Source organism: Tasmannia lanceolata, unplaced genomic scaffold (genome assembly GCF_043159265.1).
Source record: "Tasmannia lanceolata isolate RefF3 unplaced genomic scaffold, GAP_Taslan_0.1 ptg000002l, whole genome shotgun sequence".
Lineage (NCBI taxonomy): Eukaryota > Viridiplantae > Streptophyta > Magnoliopsida > Canellales > Winteraceae > Tasmannia > Tasmannia lanceolata.
Window position 1 is genome coordinate 54,008,596 of NW_027518679.1, and position 22,232 is coordinate 54,030,827.

Sequence of the window (22,232 nt, forward strand, 5' to 3'; positions counted from 1 at the left end):
TTGTTTGTTGTATGTTGCTAGCTTAAAGTGAAGTTGCGGACTCAACCTTGCTGATTATGTGACTCAAGACAATTGATCTGCTAGAATTGTGGGTTTAGTGATCTATATTTTGTCTATTTTGAGTTTTGGATCTCCCTCTCTCATGGGTTCCAAGTTAGCTTCAAGGAAATAGACTTATTGGGAAGATCCATCAGGGGCCGAGCCAAGAATTTGTTATATAATAGTCAATCTCCCACATACCCGTGTTATAAGGTGGAAACCACAATTTACAACGGTAAATTGTATTTACGCCCCTTTTGATCACCGGGGACACCCAGTGTTAGTGTACGTTGCAATCAAACCCACTTAATTTTTCTGACATCAAGTACATTAGCCCCCCCTTTGTCATTGATACACTGGCGCTGGGTGTGTCCCTGGTGATCAAAAGGGGCGTAAATATCACTTCCCCTTACAGCTCATATTTTTGAGTTTTTATACGGATAAGGCCTGTTGATCCAGTTTAATTCTTCGTGTATTTGTCAAAAGCGGTTCAACCATAAGAATAAATCCGATTCATCTGGTGACCATATCAGATGACATCCTATCAACAATATAAAGGCTTACAAAAATCAACAGCATAGATATTCTCAGTAGAACCCATAAAACTAGGACCGATGGATCAAGGGTCTAAGATCATGGGATCAAGATGGGGTCCACAGAAATCGGCTGGGATGCAATCACATCCACGTTGTCTAACAATAATTTTAGGGAAATGATATCAGCACTACCATGTTTTGATATTCCCACTAAAGCATATTTTCTCTCGGTATTTAAAGAGCAGTCAAAAGGTTATTACAGTTCCCAAAATTCTCTCACAAGCCAATTTACAAAAGGAAAAAGATAAGTTTTCAAGATTATGACAACCGTTTGTGAGCCTCAAATCTGTTATTAGTTTGAGATTGTGAGATAGGTAACATTAGGTTTAGAACTCCAACAACTACTAAACAGAAAAGCAAAAAAAAGCTTACAGCTAATGCTTAGCTATTTTCTTGGGCCCACCACTAATCTCCACGTGCCCACACACATTCAAACTTGGAAAAATTTCCAATTGGAACTCTCAAAATACTACAAGGCATTCTCTAAAACTCGTGGTATTAAATGCCGCATGCTTTTTCTTAGCTTTTCTTCATCTGTATACCCAGGCAGCTCAATATCTTCACGTTTGGTTACCGAGAAATGTTTTTCATGATAAATCAGGGGTCGAACCCGCTAAAAACAGGATGCTAATGTCTCCTGTGACGGGAAGTGGCAAAATGAAGGAAACAAAAACTCTAGTCATCTCGACTTGGAGACCCCTGATTTATCATGAAAAACAATTCACGGCAGCCAAACATGGCCTTAGCAGCTTGCTTTTTACAGGAGAGAACAGCCACCTTAGATGAATTAAATGAATAAGACAAATTCTGGTAAGAGGTGGTTTTTCTCTAAAATAAAATAGGAGCCTAGACATCCCCATATTATAATGTGATGGATGCTAAACAGAAGGACAAAAATCAGCCGCAAGGGCATCCCTATTGGATGGATCCTTGTCATCAGAGTGCATTTATCATTCATTTTACTTTTGGGCACCTTGCGGCTTGTTTTTGTAAGGATACCTTTCAGTTTAGCATTCCTCTTTGGTGGCGTGGATCCAATGGGGGCACCCTTGAGGCTGGCTAAAGAAAGGGCACCCTTGTGTTTAGCATTGCTCTAATAAAACATATTTAGTACTATACAACGAGGCAACTCAAATAATATTTTCTTTTCGCATCCACTATCAGAACATTGACCCGATTTTATGGTAAGAGCTGCCCAAATTCCCAAAAATCGACCCGAGTTGCACCCATTGGAACTATGTAATGGTGCACAAGTGTCCTCTACCCCTGAAGCGTTGATGGATAACAGGTGAATATTCCTGTCCTAACCCTTGTTGGTCCCGAGGAAGGAAGGAGGTTAGGCTAGCCCAAAGATTCACACGAGATTTCAGAACCCCTGAAGAATCCAGAGGGATGCGAGCATACAGAGGGGATAACACTCTACTTTTTTCTTTCTTTCTTTGAATTGGAAGGGGATAACACTATACAGAGGAATGCTTCAGTAGGCCACGACCTCATTGTAATAAAATGAGGTTATTTGATGTTACAATTGGATGATTAACTTGGTTTTTGTGCCGAATGTGATCTAAAGCAAGGCTTGCCAAATAGACGAATCTGATCAACCGGACCCACTGAGCCATCCATAGTGGGTTCGTCTCATTGTATTGCAATGAGGTCGTGCTCCAAAGTAGCATCCCTTGTACACACTGCATACACAAACTGATAAAAGAAAAAACTGAAAACATCGTCTAGTATGAAATGCTAAAATGACAAGGATAAATTTATACAACCATTAGTTTCATCAGTTGAACAGACCAAATTTTGAATGCCTTTACCCACAGTAAACCTATAATGGGATGGTTGAGAAAAACACAAAACAAAAAATAAAAAAAGGGATACAAAGCAAATACAAGCTCACTGATACATGTACAAGGATTAGAATGTTCAATTACATATTATACACATACAGTTTCTTTATTTCACCGTGAAAACCATTGATTCTTGCTTATATGATTCAAATTTCCATGGCATGTAGAGAAATCTCGCACCAATATTACTGAGAGAGAGAAGATTAATTGAAGACAACGATGGCCAAGGATGACTAATACTTTCCGATACTGAGTGCATGAGAACTCACTCATTAATTATTTCCATGGATCTTCCAGTGAACCGATCTCTTAGATGGTAAAAAATGGTTGTTGCCCAAATATTGATCTCCTTTTATACGCGACAGAGGTACAAATACAGGTGATGCGAATATTGGAAATAAGCTTGAATTTCCATTATAACCTCGAGTGTTGTCTCCATGGGCATCCTCCTTCAAAAGCTTGTTCCAAAACGTCTTCCATTCGCTTTGCAAGCAATATCTGTTTTTAAAGTACATTGAGATAGTGAGAAGGTTTCTTGACCAACCCGCAAGGATTCATAACTTCGCATTGGATGAACCGAACAAAGAAGCGGAAGGCTGGCAAAGTCTACTTTCAACCCAACAGATATAGAATGACTCATCAGGTCAAAGTGCATTTTGGCCATGAAAAACTATTCCCAAGCTCAACGGCTCATTAAGCAAGAGTAGTGCCCTCAACGGTGACAGAAAATTTCTAAGTTCCACTCAGAATGTCCTACTGGGAATATGTATGGATGTATCTATGTGTGTATCTACATGTTTGCATGTGTTGCATAATTATTAAAAAGATAAAAAAATACCTCCATGCCGGTAAGTACAGCCGATGGCACTTCAACTAAGTCTTTTAAGTTCCTCTCAGGCAGGATAACTCTTTTGATACCATAACGATGTGCTGCTAGTATCTACAGATTCATATACATAACATTAGGAAATACCATCCTCCAATTGTGCATTGATTTGAATTAAGACAAGATCTTAAAATGCCATAAGCAATTTGCTCGAAGACCAAATGATTGATGCTTGTGTACTCGTGTACATTAAATGTGTTTTTTACACGAAAGGACATAGCGAGGAAGAAAAATGATCCGTTTTAGCACAAAATTACTTTAAAAATGATAACTCATAGAAGCATAAGAGACCAGACACAAACCTTGTCTTTGATACCGCCGACAGGTAATACTAATCCTCTCAGTGTCATTTCTCCAGTCATTGCTGTATCTCCTCGAACCTTTTTTTGACTAAATAATGAAACTAATGATGTTACTAAAGTCACTCCTGCTGATGGTCCATCCTTAGGTACAGCACCAGCAGGAAAATGTATGTGAATATCCCGACCCTCCAACAAATTGATTTCCCCAGCAGCTAACAAGTTGAGATCCGTTGCTCTTGCTCTTACCTAACAAATTAAAGAATGTTTAAAGCGAGATAATCATGACATACATAAATGGATAGCCTTCAATGCATTCGAAGTCAAAAATTTCGGTTTCGGTGAGGACCGAAACGCATTCCAGAACCGAAATTTAAAACCCTGGTCACGAGTGGTGCTTCATATGCTTATGATGCTTCTCAAATACATGTTGCTGATGTATCTTATATATTATAACCCATATTTCATTAGAAACTGAGAATCTTACATGGAAATTCATGACTAAAAGATCAATTCCAGTTTAAGATGTTGAAATAAGCATCACTTTGAGAAGAATTGACTAAACATATGGAAAATATCTAAAAAAGCAATATTTTATCTTCCCTGAAATTACCAAAATTTCGTTAATTTTGCCTGAAATTTCAGGAAAATATTAAATAATGAATATTTTAACATATTTTCGAGGAGGAAAACGAAATTTTGACTCGGTCGAAATAAAGTAACGTTTTGAGTTTCCCCAATTTCGATTTCGGTATCCACCGAAACCAGAAATTTCGGTCGAAATTTAAAACCTTGCTCATGACTGAGAATAGAAATAGAGGATGTTTGTAATGGAAAGGAATGATGCATCAGATACAAGTCTGCCATCTAAACCTATATACGATTCAAGACAACTAAACAAGTACTAAAGAGAAAAGAAAGAATACCCATGTCAATGCTATCTGTGCCGATTCTTTGATAACGTCACCAAGTTGCCCTGTTAGATGCAAATCACCCTTTCCCACCATTTCTGAGGCCTCAACAAACTGAACCTCTCCACCAAAGGAGGTCCACACAAGCCCAACCGATACCCCAGGAGAAGATACTCGTTCGGCAGTTTCTCTGTCATCAAACCTAGGAGGCTGCATACCATATCAACACAAGATACAATCAGACATGTTTAGCCTATCAATGATGAAAACTTTCACCTGGTCATAAGCATGAGATATAAATTTATGAAAGATACCTCCCGACTAACAAGGACAATATGACTTACCCCGAGTACTTTTTCCAACATAGCTTCATCTACGACCAAGGCTGAACAACTTCTGAAAGCAGTTGATATTTCATGACTATTAACTCCCATTGGAATAACTTCCATTTCAACGTCAGCTCCATCAGCAAGTCTGGTATCCAGTAGTGATTCTGCCATTGGGTGCACATCTTTGCTGAGTGGAAGTGCATATTCTTGCTCAGCAACTTTGACAGCAGCTGCACGAGCCAAGGCCGCTAAGTTTCTTTCCAAATTCCGGACCCCAGCTTCTCTAGTATATCTTTGAATCACAAGTTTCACCATAGCCTACCACAATAGTAGTCATCATAACGGAAAACAATTACTACGACAATCAGATGTTATGAAAATATATTATAAACACATATGAAGTGTAATTAGTAACACAATCTCCACCAACCCAATGAAAAATCCAAAACAAAGGGAACTAGCAAACAATCTAAGAAAAGCGAAACCAAAGATCAATATGAAAAAATCATCATATTAGTGACTACATTGCTAGACTTGGATTTCCACGAGTTGATACAAGAGGTGCATCAGCATCTCATGGAACTTGTGTGTGTGTGTGTGTGTAATTGCTTATATTTCTTACAATTTTAAATGGTTGCAGTTAACACTCAGGAAAATATGACAATATGTCGCCATTGAAAAAAAAGGAGATGACAACATGATGTTCTTATATCAATCTTTAGTTTGGCAATATAACAATAACTGTGGCTGTCTTGATGAGATGAATCCTTCCCTGATGTCTCTTATCTCCCAAACATGATAGGTTACTCGGAATTAGTTTCATCTTTATTCCCTTCCCTTGACACCAACTATATAGGCTATTTAATAAATGTTGACTAGCTGATTTTTTTGAATGATAATGTTGACTAGGTGATAGTTACCATCAAATTGTGAAAGCAAAAAACGAGAAGCACGGGCTTCGGTAAATTGGTAATTCAAGAGATGTTGGTGGGTTCATGATGATTAATGGTGGATTCCATTGACAACGAAGCAAACCCTACAGGTAGATTCCTAGGGCTCGGAGGTGGATTCCTTTGATATTGGTGGGTTTCTTCTCTAGGTGGATTCCTTGAGACCGAAAGGTGGATTCCTTTGGTAACCCATACTTGATTTATCGGTGTTTTGTTCTATGCTGCATCAGTACGGGTTATCTTAGTTCTGTTCTATGTTGCATCAGTACGGGAGCGAGTGTCGGAATCTGACGCAGATTTCGATTGTCAGATTCGCCAAACCTAAAAAAGGATTTATTCGTGGATTCGTCAAAAATATTTAATCAAATTTTGAAATTTATTTTTCTTATGTAATAATATGAGTATAACGAGTAATATATCCAAAAAAATTAATAAGTTAAAGTACATATACTGTTTTATTTCCATTTTAAAAACTTACCATTAGGATGGATAAATCTCAAAACGTGCGGTAATAATTTGTGGTAGTAGTATTTAGAAAAAAAACAGCTAAAAGAGATCTGGAAGTGTCCCAGTGAATCCAAATGTATTAGAATCAGAGACATGTCCGACACGGGTACATCGCCCATTTTGAAGTGGTAGCTTCTAAATTTCTGAGCTAACTATTAAGATTGTCCTCTATTCATCCAAGTCATGTATGTGTTTTCAGTTTTCACTCCAATATGTTTGATCAGTTAACTAACTCTTCAAATCTTGTTGGGTCAGAAGTCCGAACCCATGTCTGTATAAATGATCAGATCGCCCTTTAGATTCTGTTCTGCGAAGCTTAGAAAATTCCAGCAACTTATAGAAATTCCTGTCTAGTTTTGGACTTTGTTATCCTTCCCATAGTCCGTCCTACATCACTAGGTCACTGAAGAAGTGTAGTAAAGGAACATTGTTTGATGTGTAAAAACATATATAGAGAAACAAAATGGATCCTCGTGGATCCACCAGGATTACATAAAAAGTTGATAACAGGAATTGCCATAACGAAAATCAAAATTTTGAAACTGCAGTAATATTCTAATAGCTTCTGGCCCAATGACAAAGTAGTTTACGCTAGCATATATTCTGATAAAGAAAAAAAAGAAAAAAAAAGTTAATTAAAAAAAGAATAGTGTATGTTAAGTTCACTACCTCAGGAATTTTAAGAAACTCAGAGCTCAAACCATGTTGGTCCAAAACTCGTGGTAGTAAATGTCGCATGGCTATTCTTAGCTTTTCTTCAGGCGTATACCCAGGCAGCTCAATAACTTCCATCCGATCCAAAAGTGGAGGAGGAATAGGCTGGATCCTGTTTGCAGTTGTGACAAAGATCACCTTTGAAAGGTCGAATGGAACATTCAAATAGCTGGTGATCTTCAATTAAGGAATCCACATGATGTTACAAGTTATAAGTCCAATAACAAGATTCTTATAACATAAAAGTTCTTCCAAGGTTGTTTCTCTTTCACCAACAGCGTGGATTATCGCCATACCATCCAATTATTATGAAAACAGATGTGATGACTAATTCTGACAAATAATGAAATAGAATTTAGGAAACTATCTTATGAATGCTTGAGCTAGGTAAGGCATTAAACCATCAACAGAAGCACATTTACCACATTGGCCTCAACACAGATGCGAAGTGTGAAACAAGTTTTATCTGGATTGAAAATACAAATCTGAATCCCTGGAATTTTGTTCGATATTTTTAATTCAAAACCAATGAAGAACGAAACCCGGAAGCAAAATTACCACTGTGCACACAAAGACATAGGTTAAGCCTCCCAACCAATATCCATTGAAGTACACTACAGGAATATCACAAACCCAACCACTAAAAAAATTTACCACGGGCAGTGCCTGACCATGAGAAACAGCTGTCACTTTAAAAAATTCTGGACATGAAAAAAATTTCAAAACCCTGAAATGTGACAAGGATAGGAAAAGAGTGGACACAGAGTGAAATAGGAATACAGTCATCATCCATTTGTGACTCGGCAGTAAGAATGCTTCGTATGTTGGCTAATCAACTAGTATTTGTTACAGTTCAAGACAGCAAGCCAAATGGAAAACAAGAAATTAAGTAAAATAATATTGTAGAAATTCTGAATAAATAAGTGTGCCGACACCATTACTTTTTTTAAAAGAACTGTGTAACTCAGTGAAATTTCATTAGAAGTGATGGAAACTGAAAAATAAAAAGTTGAAAATCCAGATGGACATAAAGAAAGCCACATAATGAGAAGCTATGGGTATGTCAAATGTTGGTTTTTGGGTCGGGCAAAGGTTTAGGTTTAGAAAGAGTGGGATAATAGGAATAGGAACAAAGAAACATCTAAGGCTAAGACTTGAGAGGGTTAAATTTTAAAAGATAGGAAGACCACAAGATTTTACAAGATAAAGATAACAAGATTTACAAGATAAAGATAATGAGAAGAGGCTAGGGCTAGGTGGATGAGAATCTGATTTAGATTTAGGTTTATGTTAGCAATAGGTAGAGGTAGAAAAGAGAAAGGAGAACATAGTAGAGATGGTTTATGTTAGCAATAGGTAGAGGTAGAAAAGCAAAGACTAGAATAAAGAACAGATGTGGCCTTATTTTATGTTTAGTCGTATAAGGAGTGTTTCTGAACAAAGCAAAGAGAACCTTAAAGAAGTGAAACAAAAACTGAAATTTTAGCTTGTCATAACCTTCCCCAGGTTTATAAAAACATCAGCAAGTCATGGATTGACTCAACCAAAGCATGCAGAAAATATTTGACAGTTAACATAAGTTGATCTTGCATAGATTGATTGCTTCAGGTATCAAGCATATTATTGACCAGAAAACAGTAGCTGAATGCATTGTCTAAAACCATCCCGGGTTAATCCTTGACTCTCCCAAGTCAACTGTGTTTTGAACCTACAATCATTAATCATCATAAAGAAAAAAATGGGACCCATCACATTGGGGATCATCGATGGAATCATATTTCTGAGCAATATCAATCCTAGGCAGGAAAATCAAAAAGTCATCAACTCGCTTGACTCAATAAAAAGCTCCCCACATCGATCACTAACTCACCCAAGTTAACTCAGTTTCACCTTGGGTGAGTGATTGACCGAGAATGAGTTCTTAAACATTAATAAATTGTCATTGAATAGGAATTTCAATGCAATCAAGAAGAAACCGACACTAAAATAACCCATTTTTATTATGATCATGTCAATGAATGGTTATTGGTTATTTAATTAATTCCAAAGAAAGAGAAGCTGGTTAACAACTATGGGGAAAAGTAACTAAAAGAAGATACAACATAAACCACCAGTAATAAAGACACAAGGCTTATTAAACACTACACCTAATTATGCATACCATGTTCAGGAAAAAGCAGATGTGACAATAAAAACAAATTTCCCCATAATTTTTACAGAATGCACAGGCAAGAAAATTGGATACTGATCATTGAATGTTTTGTTCTGCTCTGGGTCAAGAACCTCCAGTAATGCTGAAGCAGGGTCTCCACGAACATCCGAACCAGTCTTGTCAATCTCATCGAGAAGCATCACTGGATTGCACACTGCAACTCTCTGCAATTGGAAACAGGAAAATAATTAGCTTTCTCCAAAGGAAAATAAAGGCTAGAAATCCATAATGTAGAATGTGGGAAATAGAACCAATATATTGGAATGCTGGTATGTCCACTTCCCGTACATTGCAGCGTTTTGTCCATATTTTAAGACAACAATGCACTTCTGTAGTGAAACATCACACAATAAGGTAATTGAGTCCTATATTTCCCCCCCTTTTCTCCTCATTATCATCTCTTTACTTTGGTAGTCGCTGCTTCTACCATTACCGGATGCAATTTCCAGTCATATCTGTTGTCGACTTCATCCATTTCTATCCATTGCCAACTCCACCTCCAATATGTCCCACCATGGCCACCAATGGTAAACATGTCCAGCTAGCCACAGTCATCATTGCCGCCCATGGCCACCATCCCATCCCATCCCTCTCTCCCTCCCTCCCGGGATATGTCAGACAAAATATTTAACAAGCCCCCAAAAAAGCAGAAGTGCATGGGCTATAATATTCATAGTCCCTTTGATAATTGCATTCTTCATTTTGTTAACATTTTTTAATTGCTTCTTTATAGCTTTTTGGGAATTTTAACAGCCCTTAATAGCTAATTAGAGGAGAGTCAAATAAGAAAAGGAGTGCCGTTCTTAAAACAAGGGACTGCATATTACATTTTCTGCATACATACATACATACATGTGTGTATACATATATAAATGTGCGGACGCGCGCGTGCACACTCACACACATATATGGGATTTGCTAGCCAATTTCGTGGAAAGCCATTTCGCAGCTGGCTTTTGCAAATGAGAACATCCACCCAAGTTGACTTTTTTGGCGGATTTTGTCTTATTCATTTAATTCATCTGAGGTGGCTGTTTTCAGTTCTCACGTGCAAAAGCCAGCCGCGAAATGGCTTTCCGCGAAATTAGCTAGCAAATCCCTATATATATATATATATGTGTGTGTGTGTGTGTGTGTGTGTGTGTGTGTATATTACAAAAGAAACTGGAAAGGCATGTAAAAGGCCACCAAGAAGTTATTGAATATGAAGGGTGAACACTGCGAGGCAAGGGATCAAGATGGGGAGTAATTACTTCTTTAGAAAGACATTTTGGTGCCATACAAAGAACCACCAACTAACAAAATAAAACAGTTGAGAAATTGAAGCTGATTTCTGAGGCAGAGGCAAATCTATAACAGTAGTTGGAGCAAAATACTGCTTAATCCAGTAACACAATCCCCAATTGCCATTGCACAATTTAAAGATGAGAAAAACACTTCACCAGAAGGAAGGCCATGGCCTAAAAATGAATATTATCTAGAAAGTAAATTTAGGTATCATAAAGATGTGAAAGCTGACTGACCATAGTAAGAATGAAGCCGAAACTGGAACAAATTTAAAGAATATTTGCATCAGCTATTTACCAGGGTAAATCTAAAAGCAGTAGAAGCGACATATGTAAAAAAAAATCCAATACGAACCTTTAGCCCTTCTATAAGACGGCCCGGCATGCTTCCAATATATGTCCTTCGATGCCCTCTAATATCAGCCTCATCCTTGACACCACCAAGAGAAATCCGTACAAACTTTCGGCCCAAGGCAGCCGCAATAGATGATGCCAAAGATGTCTTCCCAACGCCAGGTGGGCCTACGAAGCACAGCACCGGACCTCTGGCATCTGGTTTAAGCTGCACATCAATAGAATGAATCAAGCGGCAATACGGTACTGCAATGCCAAAAATAGGTCAAATGGATACATAAAAAATAAGGTAGACAGTCAACCTTGCGAACAGCTAAATATTCAATAATCCGCTGCTTAACTTTAACTAAACCATAGTGATCAGTGTCAAGACGCTCCTTAGCAGCTCTCAGATCCAGCTCACGTTCTTCACTGGCCTTCTGCCAAGGGAGATCGGCAAGAAGTTCCAGGTATACACGAGAACTACTATATCCAGGTTGCTGTGGTTGCATTTTTCTCAGTCGCCTGAGGATAAAGACTACTGGTGAGGAACTACAAGAAACTTCAACACCTTGAAATTATATAATTCATATAGTTTCTCAATGATTCGATGTTGCAACATATGTCCTCATTAATATCTGAATCAATTCACCAAGTCAACACAGAACAAACATGTAACAATGACCATCAACATTTTTTTGACTATAAGTCCCTAGTTTTTTCCTATGATAATAAAATTGAGGTATCCTGATTGATACATTCATCATCTCATCCCTGCCACAGGGTTTTTCAGCTGCCTGAAACATCACTATCAAAAGCAATTTGCTGCATCTTAAAGAGGGTCGGTGTCAGGGAATCCTTGTAACAGGATTTAGAAGAAAGATGGCGGAAGAGAATGAGTTGGACACAATAAATCCTTGTTTAGTAACATCAAAAGATGGGAGGTTTTGACCAAAAAATGTTATCAGAATGCTATCCTATCCCCGATTGTCCTGCAAGTCTAAACTATGTCTATTTTTCAAACTATATACCTTAATTCTCTTTGTGCATGCTTCCAGATATTTGGAGGCATTCCTGCACCTTGCATCTTTCTTTCCAAGGCAACCACATCATCTTCATCATCATCATTGTCGCCAAGCTCCTCTTTTATAGCCCTCATCTGAAAAGTTTTATGAATAAAACAAAGGATATAAGATCCAAGATTCAGGTAAAATACCAAATGAACATAATGGCAGTGTATACATAAGTTCTTCATTAGATGTTTCTCACAATCAAGATAAGATAGAAAAACAAAAGATAACATTTGAAAATAAATAGTATGCATGAGAAGCAAGATAAGACAAGTATATACTGCGGATAGTATATCCCAGTACAGATAGCACATTCAAGATTGCCATTCAAAAAAAAAAAAAAAGCACATTCATGATGGTAAAAAGTTGGAAAAACCGGAAGGCAGGTAACATAAAGCTCATAAGAAAGACCGATTTGGAGAACACTAGCATAAGTGAATGATTATGGACTTCCATAGGCAATGGATGTCTGGTGCGCACAAATGAGAGAGAGAGAGAGAGAGAGAGAGAGAGAGAGAGAGAGAGAGAGAGAGAGAGACTCCATTCTGAGCACGACATAAACATTGTTCCCACATTAATGTATACAGAACTTGAGGCATGGCCCTGACAAGGGCTGAGGTGCAGTCATTTGGGATTCTACAAAACCTTATCCGGCTATTCATAACCAACAAGGATAAATGGTATAAAGTGGCAGAAATGCTTTTCAAATGTCACCATGGCATTTCTAATGGCTTTGACTTTTGTCAAGGCAAATATTCACGTGTTAACATAAAGCTTGTTTGTGTTTCTCGAGAGTGGCAAATAAACTAAAATGATGCTCACACAGGTTTTCAAAATTACAACACACTGAGGGTCCAGTAAATTTGATTGCGTACAACTTCTAGTGTACTTTGGAGTATGAGTGAAGTTTTGAATCCCTATACAGTGAGAAAAGCTGCAATTCTGAAGTGTCGATCATCAACAATTTTCTAAAGTGTTAATGGTGAATTAAGTCAATATTTATTTATTCAAAAGTGCTGAAAGCAAAAGAGGTCTACTTATTCCTTTGCTTCACCATGGTATGGCAAAATGGCTTGGAACATCCCAAATTTGGTCGCAGACAGTGTGGCCTGCACTTCCTGGGTGCATGAAGGCCAGTGGCCCCTATTTTAGATCCCCCCTTAGATTAAATAAGTCAGAGACGAAGAGGGGCAATATTTTGATTATTTCTCTCCGAAGAAATTTGATATGCAGCTAGTGGGACCATTTTTCTCCTAGGGGCAGTGCGTTTCTGAAAGGATTTCGAGGTTGATGCAGTGAGCATCGATTTTCATCATCAGTTGCACTGCGTTGAAGACACACCGTCAAGTTTCTCCTGGTGATTATTCAGATTTGCTGCATTTTCTATTTGCCAGGCTGTTATTCAGATCTACTGCATTCTTCATTCGTCAGGCTATGATCCAGATCTCCAGTTCTCCACAACTCAACATAGTCCATCCTAAGGAAAGCTTGTATTTCTTCGGCAACGTTTCCAAAGGATTTGATGTTATGTATGCATTCCTTTTTAGTTTTGGATGGTGTGGTTTGGATTATTTCCACCATTTTGTTGTTATTTAAGCTTCGGATTCTGTTGGTGCTTAGTCCTAGGTAAAAGAGGGATTTTTCATGGCTGTAAGGCATGATATATTGAGACAGAGAAGCCTTGAGGGATAGGCATGAGGGCTGGTATAGATCTTCAAATAACAGTTTTCATGCAAAAATATGTAGTCTGCTGCCAATTTGACGAGGATCATCCTATGGTGCATATTCTATTTTTTAAGTGTCTTTTAAGTCTCTTAAGTTATAGGAGATATACCACAGACTTTCCCACCAATATCACTTGGTTTCTATAAGTTGTAGGCATCCAAAATGTGGCTCACGCGATTATTAAGGTTGTTAAGTGACCACAAGGGCCCACATTGCAACATAAGGGAGTCCTTGTAACAAAATTATCGCCTTGGTTATTTTTTGGGTGAAGAGCATCCCTCTGTTCAAATTTGTATCAGCATTCAATCTGTGGGAGGGGTGGAGCATTGTGTGCCCTGAAGGTTTGAGGCGAGAGAAGAGAAGTAAAAAATGGGAAGCTCCTCCTGAAGGTTTCAGTAAATTAAATTTTGATGGGTCCTGCTTGGGTAATCCGGGACCAGCTGGGGTTGGAGGACTATGTCGGGATTATCAAGGGTAGGTTTCGTGGGCTTTTGCAGGTCCCATTGGAAGGTGTGACTCATCTGAAGCTGAAGTTCGGGTGGCATATCAGGGAATAAAGCACCTGAGTGCTGAAGCTTATGACAGGGTGATTGTGGAAGGGGACTCTTCAAATGTTATTAGTTGGTTAACGGGGAAAGTGGTTCCCCCGTGGAAATTCCTTAGTTACTTTGAGGAAATTTCTGATCTCATTTCAGGGGTGTCTATGGTTTTTAAGCATGTTCGTCGGGAAGCAAATGGTGAGGCGGATTCTCTCGCTCGATCTGGAGTACACAAAGAGGGGTTGGAGTGGTTTGATTTCCTTCCCCCGTGAGAAGTTTTGGCTCTGTTTTCCATTGAATTTTTGTTGTCCCTTGCTGTTTTTTCCCTTTTGTAATTCTGGTGACCTTCTTGGTTCCCTTCTTCAATATATATTGCCATTTCAAAAAAAAAAGAAGGGAGTCCTTGTATTTGTGGGACTTGAAGTGGATTAGGTTTCATTCTGGGTTTGAAGAGTCATAATTTAATTGTAGTAGGATTAAATGGAGTCCATGTAATGAGCCCTTAAGTCATTAGGAGTTGATAGTCACTAAAATAGGAGTCCTTAGAGTGTTAAAAATTTTGTTTTAAGTAAAGTCATGAAAAAATAGCCTTAAGTTGATAGAAGTCCTAGTATGGATAGAAATTATGGTTTACAGCTTGATTTTGGTGAGTTTTAGGACTTCTAATCCTCTCCTAATCATGAATTTTGTGATGTTTGAAGTATCTATAAATTGTAAAGGCATACAACCTTAGCTACTATGATATGATTGAATAAAATTGAGTTTATGCTCCCAAGATCCTCTCTCTCTCTCTCTCTCTCTCTCTCTCTCTCTCTCTCTCTCTCTCTCTCTCTCTCTCTCAAGGAGCATCAGTCCTCCCTTCGCGCATTTTTTCTTCTGTCTTTCTTTCTTTTCTCAAAAAGTAAGCTGTAAAGACTAGATTCGCATCATCATTCAATATAGAGTGCCTTCTTTTAGTAGGAAGCTAGGTTTGAAATAGTGGCCTTGACGTTGAACTTTCATATGTTCTATAGTGCATCGGGGCAGCATTATTATTAAAGAATTTTGGGGCATCTCAGTGCAAGATCGTCATTAAGCATGGAGGGAAATAACTTTGGTGGGTATAGTGGATAGAGCTATGGATAAATGGGTTTCCCCTCCACTTGACTCCTCAAAGCTCAACTTCAGTGGTAGACCACTCTTCTGGCAATGTAGACCTGCCAATAATGGGAGGGAAGGATTTTTTACGAATGAGAGAAGAAAGGACGCTATGAGGACTCCTTACTCAGCTCTGGATCTCATTGTGATTTACTTCCTCAAATGCCAATGCTTGAACTAAATCAAGAAGCCAAAGCCTGACTCACTCATATTATTGCCAAGAATTACGTGTTGAGTAGAAGTTTCAATCTGTCTTCTTATAACATTAAAAGAGTAGACAATCAGATGACCAACTCTCTAGGCAGGGATGGTGTTGTGAGGGTAATTTCCATATCACTTTCCTTTCAATAGAGTTTTCACTAATGAAAAACAAACAATGTTTGTGAATTTTATTTCATAGCTACAACGGTACAAGGCTCAACCCAATACAAGGCAAATTACAAAGAATAGGCATCAATCTATGAAGGGATAAAAATTGCCCACAACCAACAATATCTGCTCAATCCTCTGCCTAATTCCAGATTCACGATTTCAAAGAAAAAGGTATAATATAACCCAGTAAGCGGTGTGATAAAACAAACCTGCTGACGGAGAAGAAATTCTTTCTGTGATTTTGACAACTGCCCCTCAACCTTTTGAGTAATCTTCTCTGCTACACGAATGGACTGTTAAAGAAAACTTGCATTAAGCGCATGTCAGATCTATCTATGATAAATAGAGATAATTGCATTGAAATTCCCAAATTAGACTAAACTACTATAGAACAGTAGACTGTTATACAATAATTACCTGCAAATGCCTGTCAACTAACTCAATAGCTTTTGAAAGCCTTACTTTTAAATCAACAGAATCTAACATTGAAAGCTGCTCGTCAAAGCTTATTTCAAAGCTTGCAACAAATATATCAGCCAGTCTGTGTACTGGAACTGCCTCAAGAAGAACTTTAGTCCTACCAACAGTTTTCTGTTTCTGTTACCAGAAATGGAAAATTCAAAGGTGTGTCTGATAGATGCAAATAAAAGTAAATAATTTGATAAATCAAGCATGAAAAAATCTAAGAGATTGCAGTTCATAATGAGTAGGCGTCATAAAAGACTGAGTGACATAGCTAGCTGGTCAATAAAACAAACATAAAAAAAAATGGAAGCAAATTGAGCAATAAATTGAAGCAATATGAGCTCATTCCAACAACATGAACAAGTTGTAGAGACAACAAAATACGAAACTCCAATAAATCTAGCACAGTCTTGCTATTCTACCCTTGCTATATTCCATAAGGGTAGTTCTATCATTGTGTCTCTTAATTGACATTTAGAAAGGGAAAAAAGAACATGATATTCATAAATACATCTCAAAATCCAATCTTTTACCTGCTCAAGAACAGAGATTAGTTCCATAGAAGTAGCTTTGAGCTGGCGAGACAATGCTATCATATCTGGGTCTTGTTCTGCTTGCTCCATCTCTAATTAAACCAAAAATGAGAAAATAGCTAAGCATTTTGACAGTTGAAGATAATGCTAGATCTCAATGTCCCCCAAGTCACTGAAAGTATAATCAGAAATTTAGAAAGGATAGCTGACAATATTTATTGCGTGCTTACATATCTGTCCAAAATAGTTCACCAACTTTTGCTTTGTGCAAGTTAGGACAAATCAAGAATAATATTTTCCTTGGATACATTAGGCACTAGATTGAATGCAGAACTTTGACGGCACTTAATGGGTGGGCTTACGCATATTCTTTTCCAGCATGAAACACCAAATTTCTAATTATATACCTATTTCAGTTTTTTTATGTGCTAGGTGTGTGTGGTTTTATGACAGAATACACACCAAAAGAAGGAGAATATAAACCTCTTTGTTTATATATTCAACTCATGCCAGTGCATGTATGTATCCAACTCATACCAGTGCATGTATTCCTTGTCATATTACAAGTCATGAGCAAACCACAGATGTAGTCACCAAGGGGCTGACAGCTAATCACCATCATCACTTAGTACACAAGATTAACATGTCTAGCGGAATATGTTAACATCAGGAGTATTAGAACCGGTCCAAAATATCAGTTGTAACCTAAATGTTACTCTTATTGAATGAAACGTACATTTTGGCTCCAGGATCTGTCTCTTCTACCTTTTCACTATTGTTACAATTTATTATATTCAAGGAAGATTTTACAATGCATCCATATTTTTGCAAGAACAAACAAAAAGTTCATACTTATTTGATGAATTGCATAGAAGTATATCCGAAAACATAAGAAAACTGTCGATGAGCACGCATTGAAAAGCTCAGCTTATGCCAGATATAATTGACCTACATGAAATAAAACGGCATCGACTTAAATCGAGATAAGACACTTGATTAATGTTAAATCTCACCACTTTGAGATTCAACCAAATCTCTATTGGGTCATGGGACTTGCACCTTGGTGGAACTCCAAAGCAATACAGTAGAACCCCACTCTTCAAGACATCTGAGGAGAAAACCACTAAGCGGGAACTTGGATCTAGGGAAAAAATTATGGAAAAAAGAGCCCATGGAAAAAATCCAGGGTCAAGTAGGCTTGCAATTTTCTTTCAAAGACAGAAAAAAAATTTATTTTAAAAAAAATTCAATGGAAAATAAGTTTACCAAACATTGGAAAATTCATTTTCCCTGGAAAATTCATTTCTTGGAAAAAGTTTCCATACATCCAAACAACCCCTGAGAGAAGTCCCAGGTTAAGATATTTAGAACCAAAATTTTTGTAACTTCAAAAATTCAGTTAAGACATTTCTGGAAAATAGCGACACAATGCCATATCAATCAGAAACCAAAACAAGCAACAAAACTGTACAAACAACCTTTATTGTAATATTAGTGAATGGAAAACAACCTCTATTGTAATATTAGTGAATTAAAACAACCTTTATTGTAATGTTAGTGAATTAGAGTGGAACATGTACATTCTATTCTATAAACAAGGACAAGGATCTAAGTGTTGGGAGACCTCCACGATAATTTAAATATTATTTTATAACCATTAAAAAATATTATTTTGTAGCCACATTCCCTTCACATGTAGAAAGTGAATCAGAAACCGTGGGAAAATAGCACAATAAAACAAACAATATTGGAGTCCTCAAAATTTTACAGAATAGAAAAAAAAAACTAAAATTGGAGAATATTGATTTTCAGGCCAGCATACACTTATACAGATGGCTATGAAAACAATAGAGACAATTAATTATAAAGTGACAAGTAGAAAATAACTTACCAGCCTTCGTCATGTCAAGACGTGAGATACGTGCAGTGTAATATGTTCCTCTTGCACTAAGTTCTTGAACACTGAACCTGCACAAACCTTCAAGGACAACTATGTATGTAACCCTACCACTTGGTTTCTCCACACCTCTGGAGAGATGTAAAGCTCTAGCAGCAACTCCCCTGAAATTGAGAACCAGATTCAATCAATCACCAGTGTGAAAACACTTATGGATAGTACACACTCCAAACCTCAGGTTAAAAAATAGTGCAATACCTCGCTGATACCAAATCACTTCCATAAAAGATAAAAAATTAGGACACATAAGTATTAACTGAAGAACATGTATCAGATTTTAAAATAGACATTCCCAAACATCATTCACCATTTAAGAAAAGAATTCTTATGTAAAAAAAAATAAAATGGAACAAGGACAGCAATGAAACCTTAGAAACCAAATTCTTATACATAGAATTTGCTTGCAACCTTTCTCAACAATTCCATACACCTGTTGTGCTAGAAATCACTCATTTCACAGCAGAATCAACTTTCTGTGACTGCTGCCAAAATCAATAGTAGTAAATATACAACAGTCTTGGAACATAAAATCTCAAGTTTGTTTTTAGAAATAATGCCCTGTAGTCTTGTAAAGGACGCATTAAAGTCCCTCAACTTTAGCTTCATGAGGCATTGATGAAAGCTTAAGCCAAGGACAGTTCCCACTGTATCCGAACATCTTAAAGTTATTTAGCTGCCAGAGCGGGAAGCGAGAGCAGGAGGCGAGTGCGTGAAGTGATGCAGGAAGTGAAAAGTCAATAAAGGTAAACATGAAGCATGTAATAAGCCTCATTGGAAGGGAAGACGAAAAAAATAGGAGGAGGATTGTAGTAGGTTGGGAGGAAGGGTTAATATAGGTAAGGATTACAAGTAGAAAAGAAGACTTCACAGATAATTAGAAATGCAAGTTTTAGAAATTTATAGTTTCACGTAGGGGTGTAAACGAGCCGAGCCGAGCCGAGCTTGGCCAGGCTCGGTTCGGCTCGTTAAGCTCAAAAGCTCGGCTCGGGCTCGAACCAGGCTCGGGCTCGGCTCGGCTCGGTCAGGCTCGGCCAGGCTTGCGAGCCTTATTGAGCTCGAATTATATTAAATTCACACCCCTCATCTTCCCTGGACAGCCCTATCTAGTGTAATTTGACTACTCTTTTTACACTACGGGGGGTGGTCCAAGTAACAAATGGGGTTCCAAAAAAGAAGTGACATATTTTGCCTCCCCTTTCACTCCCTGGACAACCCTTTTAGTGTATATATTAATATATAATATATATTTAAATATATTAAATACTTAACGAGCCTTAACGAGCTGAGCCGAGCCTGGCCTAACTCGGGCTCGGCTCCTTAAGCTTAACGAGCCTGGCCAGCCAGCTCGGCTCGGCTCGTTAAGAATTCGAGCCGAGCTCGAGCGAGCTTCCGAGCCCGAGCCAAAATTGACACCCTTAGTTTCACGTGTTTTATTCATGCATATTTAATGTTAATTTCTTAGAAACAGATCCACAGAATTTTCATTTAAAACTGAAGATGAGTCTAAGAAGTTTCCAGTAACTATGGTACTAACTACAACGGAGCAATTTAATGACCGTGGTTGTCATAGTCTAAAGATATCACCAGTATCTGTCTGCTTTCTCAAATTTCTGTTGCATTACTAGAAACAAATCTACACATCAGCATAAATGTCTCCCTCTTACCATTTTTTGGTTAGATTTGGGATGGTCTATTGGTCCCAAGTGCTCCAACTACAAACCAATTCCTATATGCACCTGGCTATTGCCCTTATCTTTCTGTTTTCTTATCTGTTAGTACAGTTGTTACCAAGATAAGAAAAAGTGAAACAAAACACAGGTATGAATCGGACCTGGTATGCCAATGCATTACTTCTGGATGATTCTTGGCATCCTGCTTGCGAGAATCAGAAGCAGAAAATGGAATTTTTGAACTTTCCTCCCCAGAATCATTTGTCGTACCTTCAGAAATAGACAATTCCTTTCCTTTGATCATGCATTCAATATAGAGTCATTTAAAATCTATTTGGCAACATTTAAAAGAAATAGTACTCAAATCACCTGGAGATAATACTGGGCTCACTGATGTTGTTTCAACATCGCGAACAGGAAGGACACCAATCAATCCCTGGTCTTCCCTCTGCCACAGTTCTTGCTCTACCAATTTCACACTACATGTATTTCAATTTCACACCATGTATTTCAATGAGAGAGAGAGAGAGAGAGAGAGAGAGAGAGAGAGAGAGAGAGTCCATCTAATAGGCTGATGGAATATAATGTAATTCAACTATAATTCAAACAATGAAAGGAGCAAGATGGAAGAATACAGAGATCTGATTATTTTTAGGTTTTCTTTTACCGTTTACAAAGTCACTGATTTCTACAATCTCGGAAGGATTCAGCAAAAAAAACAGCACAAAATTTTCACATCACCGCAAAATTCAACACTTTACTGAAATTTTAACAAATTTGCAGAAATTTCAGAAGAATAAGCCAGAAAAATCTAATAACTCCATAAAATTTCAAGGATTTACTCATGAAAATCACTCCGTACAAACAGACATCCAAAATTCAAACGAAAAAACAACAGAGCAATAAAAAAAAGCTAGAAGCTGAGAATTCGAGCTTTTTCTAGGTTTCTGGAAACCCGGCCATAAAAATTCTAGGGTTTACTCATTAAAACCACACCATACAAACAGACATCCCAAACTAGGAAAAACAACAAGCAAACGGAAAAACTAGAATCTGAAAATTCAAGCTTTTTCTATTGTTCTGGAAACCTGGCCATAAAAATTCTAGGGTTTACTCATTAAAACCACCACCCCGTACAAACAGAAATCCAAAATTCAAACGAAAACAACCAAGGCAAACAACCAAACAAACGAAAACAAAACTAGAATCTAAAAATTCAGGCTTTCTCTAGGGTTAGGAAAACCCGGCCAGCTGAAACAATCATCAGAAAACTAAATCCTGCACAAAAAAATAAGGAAAAAAAAAAAAAAAACACCTGCTCGGAGAAGTGCACCGAATTCTGATAATGGCACCAGGCAACAAAACCTTATTCCTGAACGGGAGGATCGCCAACCTACTCGGCAATTCCACGTTCTCCGCCATGTCTAAAATCTCTCAAAGAAGACAATACAAACAGAGAGGGAGAGTGATTTACAAACACATCATCTGATTTGACACAGATATTAGAATATAATCAGGGTCGGAAAATATTCCAGACCACCTGTTTTTCGTGCGAGTTCTTGGCCGTACGATCGGAGATAAGATGCCAATACGTGTCGCACGATCGTGGAGTATCACGTCAATCTACGGTCGGCCGTAGGATAGAGATGTGGGTCCGGATAAGTTAATGGCACGTGGATGGATCTGATTGGTTAGATGATGATTGAGATGACGAAATGTTGACGAGTTTTTATTTACGTCAGCTTAGTAGCTGTCATCCCTTTCACTATCTCCATAGCGAAGGTTAGTACAAGTGGGCCCTACAAATTGCTATAAATATTACAAGGCCCCACAAATCGCTATAGACTCTGTCGAG

General features: G+C 37.9%; 1 protein-coding gene across 2 annotated transcripts; it reads right to left on the reverse strand.

Annotated features, from left to right (window-relative positions):
* Nucleotides 1–2,373: 2,373 nt before the first annotated feature.
* On the reverse strand, nucleotides 2,374–21,873 carry LOC143878976 (lon protease homolog 2, peroxisomal). 2 transcript variants are annotated; one of them, XM_077381191.1, is made up of 17 exons: nucleotides 21,693–21,873; nucleotides 20,747–20,856; nucleotides 20,539–20,647; nucleotides 18,642–18,811; nucleotides 16,751–16,842; nucleotides 16,170–16,349; nucleotides 15,962–16,045; nucleotides 11,941–12,068; nucleotides 11,233–11,434; nucleotides 10,932–11,138; nucleotides 9,324–9,454; nucleotides 7,034–7,247; nucleotides 4,923–5,225; nucleotides 4,594–4,788; nucleotides 3,671–3,916; nucleotides 3,321–3,422; nucleotides 2,374–2,980 (listed from the first exon to the last, which is right to left on the reverse strand). In XM_077381191.1, exons 1-17 carry the CDS (start codon nucleotides 21,797–21,799, stop codon nucleotides 2,897–2,899), a joined length of 2,664 nt encoding a protein of 887 aa, XP_077237306.1. In that variant the 5' UTR covers nucleotides 21,800–21,873; the 3' UTR covers nucleotides 2,374–2,896. The 2 variants fall into 2 exon arrangements, with proteins under 2 accessions (XP_077237306.1, XP_077237309.1); XM_077381194.1 differs by having other exon boundaries at nucleotides 20,747–20,842; nucleotides 21,693–21,849.
* Nucleotides 21,874–22,232: the final 359 nt, after the last annotated feature.

Bases quoted from the DNA above. Each gene is read 5' to 3' on its own strand.
- LOC143878976 (XM_077381191.1), bottom strand. From the start codon at position 21,799: ATGGCGGAGAACGTGGAATTGCCGAGTAGGTTGGCGATCCTCCCGTTC. The intron at 18,812-20,538 runs GTCCGATTCATA...TCTCAATTTCAG, and splicing joins GTAATGCATTGGCATACCAG to GGGAGTTGCTGCTAGAGCTT. The intron at 7,248-9,323 runs GTATCCAATTTT...GAAGATCACCAG, and splicing joins AACAAAACATTCAATGATCA to CTATTTGAATGTTCCATTCG.